This window comes from Hemiscyllium ocellatum, chromosome 12, assembly GCF_020745735.1.
Source record: "Hemiscyllium ocellatum isolate sHemOce1 chromosome 12, sHemOce1.pat.X.cur, whole genome shotgun sequence".
NCBI classification, from domain to species: Eukaryota; Metazoa; Chordata; class Chondrichthyes; order Orectolobiformes; family Hemiscylliidae; genus Hemiscyllium; species Hemiscyllium ocellatum.
The window spans coordinates 22120775-22128944 of record NC_083412.1 but is presented as its reverse complement, the minus strand read 5'-3'; the positions used below and the strand labels follow the sequence as shown (position 1 = coordinate 22128944).

General features: G+C 43.5%; 1 protein-coding gene across 1 annotated transcript; it reads right to left on the bottom strand.

The window, feature by feature from the left end:
- Window positions 1-5174: 5174 nt before the first annotated feature.
- Window positions 5175-7685, bottom strand: LOC132820898 (growth hormone secretagogue receptor type 1-like). The gene is made up of 2 exons (XM_060833255.1): window positions 6953-7685; window positions 5175-5485 (listed from the first exon to the last, which is right to left on the bottom strand). The coding sequence occupies exons 1-2, from the start codon at window positions 7683-7685 to the stop codon at window positions 5175-5177; spliced, it is 1044 nt and encodes a 347-aa protein (XP_060689238.1).
- Window positions 7686-8170: the final 485 nt, after the last annotated feature.

Below are 8170 nucleotides of genomic sequence, written 5' to 3'. Positions count from 1 at the left end.
TGATTGAATAAAGGGACTATGATAGAATGAGGGAGGACCTGGCTAAAGTAGACTGGAAACAGAGACTTTATGGTGTGACGGTTGATGAGCAGTGGAGGACCTTCAAAGAAATTTTTCACAGTGCTCAGCAAAAATATTTTCCGGTGAGAAGGAAGGACTCCGGCAAGAGGACGGATAATCCGTCATGTGTGTCTCAGCAAATAAGGCAAGCTATCGAAGTGAAAGAGAAGGCGTACAAAGTGGCCAAAAACAGCAGGAATCTAGAGGATTGGGAAAACTTTAAAGGTCAACAGAAAGCCACAGAAAGATTAGATTAGATTACTTAGGGTGGGTTGCCCTTTGGCCCAACAAGTCCACGCCAAAGCGCAACCTACCCAGACCCATTCCCCTACATTTACCCCTGCCCCTAACACTATGGGCAATTTAACATGACCAATTCACCTAACATTTTTGGACTGTGGATCTATAAAGAAAAGTAAGATAGAGTATGAGGAAAAAGAACTAGCACAGAATATAAAGACAGAGGAAACATTTTTTATAAATATATAAAACGAAGAGAGGGCCCAAAGTAAATGTTAGTCCTCTAGAGGATGACAAGGGGCAGTTAGTTATAGGATATGAGGCATTGAATAGGTACTTTGTATCGGTCTTCACAGTGGAGGATGCTAATAACATGCCAATAAGTGACAAAGAGAGGAAGGTAGGTGAGGACCTGGAAACAATTATTATTACAGAAAAGCTAGTGTTGGGTAAGCTAATGGAGCTAAGGATAGATAAGTTTTCTGGTCCTGATAGAATGCATCCCAAGGTACTAAAAGAGATGGCAGGAGAAATAGCACGTGGTCTGGTGGTAGTTGCAAATGTGACACCACTGTTTAAAAAGGGAGGTAAACAAAAGATGGGGAATTATAGACCTGTTAGCTTAACCTCTGTAGTGGGGAAGATGCTTGATTATTATTAAGGAAGAAATAGCAGGATATCTCGAAAGAAACTGTCCCATTGTATGGCTGCAGCATGGCTTCGTGAAGCATGACCTGCCCTTCACAAATCTTTTGGAATTCTATGAAGACATTTCAAGCAAGGTGGACAATGGGGACCCAGTGAATGTGGTGTACCTAGATTTCCAAAAGAACTTTGACAAGATGCCACACATGAGGCTGCTGCATAAGATAAGGATGCATGTTGTTGGGGGTAGAGTATTAGTATGGATAGAGGATTGGTTGACTGACAGGAAGCAAAGAGTGGGGATAAATGAGTGCTATTCTGGTTGGCAATCAGTGACTAGTGGTGTGCCTCAGGGAACCACAATTATTTACAATTTATGTCGATGATTTGGAGTTGGCGACCATGTGTAGTGTGTCAAAATTTGCCAATGACACTGAGAGCAAAGTGTGCAGAGGACTGTGAACTTTGCAGAGGAACATAGATAAATTGAGTGAGTGGGCAAAGGTTTGGAGAGTGGAATACAATGTTAGCAAACATGAAGTCATGCATTTTGACAGGAGAAACAGCAAAATAGATTATTACTTGAATGGTAAAATGTTGCAGGATGCTGATTTGCAGAGGGACCTGAGTGTAATTGTGCATGAATTGCACATCTTGCAAAAGGTTGGTGTGCAGGTACAAGTAATTACGAAGATAAATGGAATTTTGTCCTTCATTTCTAAAGGAGATAAGTTTAAAAGCAGTGGTAACTTTACAGCAGTATAAAGTGAGGGTGAGGCCACACCTGGAGTACTGTGCAGATTTGGTCTCCTTACCTATGAAAGGATATACTGGCGCTGCAGGGGGTTCACTTGGTTGTTTCTGGAGTTGAAGGAGTTGGCTTATGAGGAGAGGCTGAATAGATTCGAATTATATTCGTTGGAATTCAGAAGAATGAGGGGGAGGATCTTTTGGAAACATATGAAATTATGAAGAAAATCAATTAAAATAGAAATAGGATGTTTCCACTGGTAGGGGTCAGGGAGTCCAGAACTAGAGGGCATAGGTTTAGGGTGAGAGGGGAAAGAGATAAAAGAGACCCAAGAGGCAACGTTTTCATGAAGAGGGTGGTACGGGTATGGAATAAGCTGCCAGAGGAAGTGGTGTAGGCTGGTACAATTGCAACATTTAAGAGGCATTTGAATGGATATATGAATAGGAAGGGTTTGGAGGGATATGGACTGGCTGCTGGCAGGTGGGACTAGATTGGGTTGGGATATCTGGTCGGCATGGACGGGATGGACCGAAGGGTCTGTTTCCGTGCTGTACATCGCTATGACTCTACTACTCTAGGTGAAACAAGGACAAGAAGGCATGGCCTCAAGATTAGAGGAAGCAGGTTTAGAACTGAACTGAGAAGGAGCTTCTTCACCCAGAGGGTTGTTAATCCATGGAATTTCTTGCCCAGGGAAATAGTTGACGCTACTTCAGTAATTGCTTTTAAAGCTAAGGTAGATACTTTTTTGAAAAATAAAGGAATTAAAGGATGTGGTGAAAAATTGGATAAGTGGAGCTGAGTCCATGTGGAGATTAACCATGATCTTATTGAGTGGCGGAACAGGCTGAAAGGACCAGACGGCCTATTCCTGCTTCTTTATGTTCTTGCTTCAAATAATCGTCAGTCACCACTAAGGAATAGTATTCCAAAAGTATCAAGACATGAAAGAAACCAAATTCTAAAGGGTCTCTCTCTATATCCACTAATTCAAATCTGTATTGATATTCTTTAGTCACAAATTTTAAAAACACCAGCTTTTGCTCAAAGAAATGGAGAAACAGATGAACCAAGAGGAGAGTCTCTCGAGTCTCTTCTGCATTCACTTAGATTATATATGATTTATGTTTCAAATTAATTGCTTCGCATTAATCCATATCCCTTGATACCCTCACCTAATAAAACTCTTTTGATGTCAATGTTGAAAACTTTAATTGACACAACATCAAGCACATTTTGGGACAGAACCCATGGATCAGAGCCAGGAGAAAATCTCCTCCACATTTATATGTAGTATGAAGTAAAGTTGAAGGAAAATCTCATTTTTTGCAATCATTTAATATTTAACCTGGATGTTTAGCTTAAGCCTATCAAAGCATCTGATAAGTAACTGGTGGTTACCATGAATGACTGGATCAAATCAGTTCAAGGCCGTCAATATAGTGAAACCTGGAATGCTGCATGAGCTACACTCTCTATTTCCCGCTTCCTTTAAGGACGCTTCTATCTAAATGGGTAATGGTAATTTTAAATATGCTTTTAAAAATGTTCTAATTATTTTGTTATATAACTTTTTGAAAGTTATGATTTTGTAGGAACATGTAGCTATCAGAGGTAAATCTTATGCATTCACCAATTTTAATTAGTGTGCAGCTGCAGTTATTACAGTAACTCTTAGATTAGATTCCCTGCAGCGTGGAAACAGGCCGTTCAGCCCAGCAAGTCCACACTGACCCTCCGAAGAATAACCCACCTGGACCCATTCCCCTGACGCTATGGACAATTTATCATGGCCAATTCACCATGTTTTGTGATTGGGAGGAAACCGGACACGGGGAGAATGTGCAAACTCCACACAGTCACCCAAGGCTGGAATTGAACCCCGGTCCCTGGTCCTGTGAGGCAGCAGTGCTAACCACTGCGTCACCGTGCCACCCACACAGAAAGCTTTCTTACAATCAGGCAACAATTTTTCGGGGCATGGTTATATGTTTCTCACATTGCTGATTCTGAGTCAAATGATCACCTGAACACCAACACCATCTCCTGAATGCATTATTCAATAGACTTGCATATTTCCAAGAGTAGTGTTTTGCTGCATCATCATCTCAACATCAAGGATATAATTTCTTTAAAAAACCACCCACAGTATGTCAGTGTCAATGGGAACACCAGCGTTAGTACTGATCTTGAATGAACATTGAGCAGTGTTGTTGGTGAGGCATTTTAGGGATTTCGACAAGAGGACAATGATAGAATTAACGTCTGAGCAAGATCTGTGAACGTTTCCTATGTCGTTACTATCTTTCTCTTCTAGGTGTTGGTGATTGTGTGTTTGGCGAATAAGGACAGCCAAAGAAGCCTGAGTTGCAGTAATGCTACTAGATTTATTGAACACTGATAGCTAAAGAGTTTAAGTCAAAGAGTGGGGGTGTTCCAGTTGCGGCTTTGCCCTGAATGCTGTGGTTTCCATGAGTTTTGTTGGGAGGTTCTTCCATCCTGACAAGTGGAACATATCCTATCACACTTCTGACTTGTACCTTGGATGTGAGCCACTGGCCGAGCTTGGCGAGAGAACAGCAGCTTGCGAGCTGCCATTCTGTACTTTTTGGACATGGTGTTGTAAAGGATGGGGTTGATACAGGCGCTGAGGTAGAAGAGCAGCAAGGAAACGATGTTGAAATACTGGCTGAGCACGTACATGTCGACGCCCCCACTCACAGAGCTGCTGGAGAATAGATTGCGGCCAATGTGAAAAGGCAACCAACAGATAGCAAACGCCAGGACAACCACAGATTACCCTCACTCCGAGCTGCTCTTCTGGCCAGGGAGTATGGGATCGGTTAGCTCACTTGGCTGGACTGCAGGTTTGGATACAAAGTGACACAGTTAGGTTCAATTCCGCACCGACTGAGGTTACCATGAAAGTGCGATCTTCTTAACCCCTCCCACCCACACAAGCCTGGTGACCCTCAGGTTAAACCTACCTCTACTCTACGTTTTGGTAAAACAATGGCGACTTTACATTGCCCTTTTTAATGTTGTCCAATGTACTTTCTGGCGGAGGGTCACCCTTTAGTATCGCTAACGGCGGGAATGCCAGAGCATTCTGTTAGAGATGGTCATGTTATTTCAATTCTGTACACGTATTTACATTAAGCTGGCTGTAAACTCCTAGTTTTAGTATACTCTATTTTGATTCCACTTTTGCGCTTTCTTGACTAACACAGTCAAAGATTGCAATCCAATTTAAGCCAATTAGCAATTGTTCAAAAGTTAGAAAATCCAGTGGGGATGCAACAAATCTGCATATGACCTGATACTAGCGAGCGTTTTAATAAAAGTACAATTTGACGATTTACACAGACGATCTCAGAAATGCACAGTCTGTATTTACTAAATATAACACTTCGTTCGTTTTCCCCCTGTCTTTCCGTATCTCCGGCAAGTGTATTCACTATTTCCCTTGGCTGATTCAGACACTGGTACTTGTCCCTGTCCAGGCGGAAGTGTCGTCCCTGATGTCCCGGGTGCTGAAGGTAGACCATGGCCGAGCTTGGCGAGAGAACAGCAGCTTGCGAGCTGCCATTCTGTACTTTTTGGACATTGCGTTGTAAAGGATGGGGTTGATACAGGCGCTGAGGTAGAAGAGCAGCAAGGAAACGATGTTGAAGTACTGGCTGAGCACGTACATGTCAACGCCCCCACTCACAGAGCTGCTGGAGAATAGATTGCGGCCAATGTGAAAAGGCAACCAACAGATAGCAAACGCCAGGACAACCACAGCTACAAAGACAGAGAGGAAAACATTGCCATTAGTTACAGCAGAGTTTTATTGTGAAACCCTATTTTACAGTTGGTCTTGTAGTACAACACCATAGCTCCGTGGGCATCATTGTCTGCAAACAAAGCATACAGCAACTCGTAATGTGTAAATCAGAGCTACACCTTCAACTCTATTGTACCAAATGCACGCGTGTTTTGGTTCATTCAATCGAGTCTGTTTTTAAGATAGGCTGTTGCAACACTGCAGGCCCGGAAGCAAAACAAATGCGTGTGGAAACAAAAACTAACTGAACAGATTTCTGATAATATGTACAAATTAAACTTTCCAACAATCGTGTTCCTAATACAGATTTATAAGGAACGGGCTGGACAACTAGATTTTAAATGTTTCGAGAACTAAACTGAATAACATGAGAACGAATAATATGACCGTTATCGCGTTCAAAGTGGTACATTCAAAGTCCTTTCCCACTCACTGGACATGTTGTTCATTCAGGATTTTACACCAGTTATTGCTGGTCAGAATGCAGTTACGGGTTTGTTTGGAAGATTGATCTGAAACATCAATATCTCTTGCCACAGATGCTGCCAGGTGTACTGAGTATTCCCAGTACTTTCTGTTTAATCCTCGTTCCCGTTTTCAATTTTTTTTTTACAACTAGCAAGTCTAAATTATTTTGAAATTAACGACACCACTGGAAGAGACAGCATGAGCGGGACTATTTCATCTGCTGGCCGAAGAGTCTATTTCTGTGCTGTACATCTACTATGACTGTATGACTCTAACTGGTTCTCTTAAAAGGTGTGCAATATTCGAATTCACACAATGTGATTGTTCAGGTTCATGTAAAACATGATCAAAAGAGATATATTCTGTAAATGACTCACTTTCCCCAGAAGTCTCAGCCTGTTTGGCAGCCAGTTAAACAGTTTTGTAGTCGCTATGGTGACATGTGAAACAGGGTCGGCAATTTGCAAACAAACTCTCACTAACAGCGACCAGGTAATCTATGATTATCACGACGACTAAGGAGTAAATCCTGGCCTGAAAATTCTCCCAAACAGGACTATGTGGAGCGTTTATATTCAACAGAGCAGCAACATGGCCCGTAGGTTTAACAATCCATGGTCTGACCCCCCAGCAGGACCTTGATCTTTGTGGTTAAGCCTGGGGTCCGACTTGAACCTGCAGCCTGGGAACTCAGAAGTGAATTTGCCGAATACTCTGCATCATTATATGATGCGCAACACACCTAGCGGTGATTTGATTGCATTTGGAATTTGGGCAATTTACAATTTACTAGAGAGTTTTAAAGTTTGTACCTTTGGGCCACTGGTTGTAAACCAAACTCTGCACAACCTGGTGATAGATATTTTGAAGGCGAGATAATGCAGTGGACGTTATCTGGGCACAGACTCAGAATCTGTTTCTGCTGTTATCAAGCGGTTGGGCAGAACCGGACTTACCCAAGATTTTGACTGTCTGTCTGTGGTGAAGCTCTCGGTTCGCAGCAGTCGGACCCCCGATCTCGTCCTTGCTTTTCCACAGTTTCCTTCCGATGAACCCATAGAGGAAAGTGAGGCAGAACATGGGGAAGAAGAAGTAGATGGTGGACACCCAGATCATGATGTTTAAGAGCCCCGAGCTGACGGCGTATTCGGTGTGTCCGCACATCTCATATTCCACTCCGACCAGGAGAAAGAAGGGTACAGCGGACAGTAAGGCCAGAGACCACAGCAAGGCGATAACTGACCTCACTCTTCGCTTGGTGATGAACACCTTGGCTTTAAGAGGGAAGCAGATGGCGAGGTACCTCTCGATGCTCAGGGCTGTGATATGCAGGATTGTCGCGAAGGTGCAGCCTTCGTTAATGTAATGGTAAAACCTGCACAAGAAATCCCCCAAGAGCCAGGGCTTGTACTTCCACAGGCGATACAGGTCAAAGGGCAGGCACAGGAAGATGAGCAGGTCAGACATGGCCATGCTGGACAGGTAAAGGTTAGTGGTGGTCTTCATGTCCTTGTACCTTCTTACCACCAGGATTGTTAGGGTGTTGCCGGTGACCCCGAGGATGAACAGGACGATACAGACGGTTGTCACAGGCACCAAGATAGAGACAGGAAAGAGAGGGCACGATTGGGAGTCACAGCGAAAGTGTGGTGGCAACGTATAATTATCGTTATGGGAAATATTTTCCATCCTGCTCGGGGTATCGGTCCATTCAGATATCCTGCAGCAAACTGCCTGGATTGGCGCTGCCTACAACTGTCTCACACTGAGGAGCTGCCTGGACTGAAGTTTACTCTCCAGGTCTTTCATTGGAAAGTGTTCTCTCCTCAGACAATGCTTTAAGCGTACAGGCAAAGTCTCCGGGCGGAACAGGCGCGATTCTGGGTCTCTCCTGCAGCTGACTTGCGCAGGATTGAACCGACAACAAAGTTTCACCCAGTTCCCATCTTGCTCGGTTTAGCTTCTGGCGTGGGCGATAGAGAGGGAGGGGTCATTGCGTCGGCGCAATTAAAAATGATTTAGCTTCCTCCTGGTCATGCATCCTAACCCCGGTCCCTGCAATAGAGAGGAGATCGCGAAACTCTAGAATTGTCTGCAATTCTACAAGGGAACGCATTGGCTCAATTTCTCAGTTCTCTCTACACAGGTGGAAGTTGCATTTTTTATACACATTT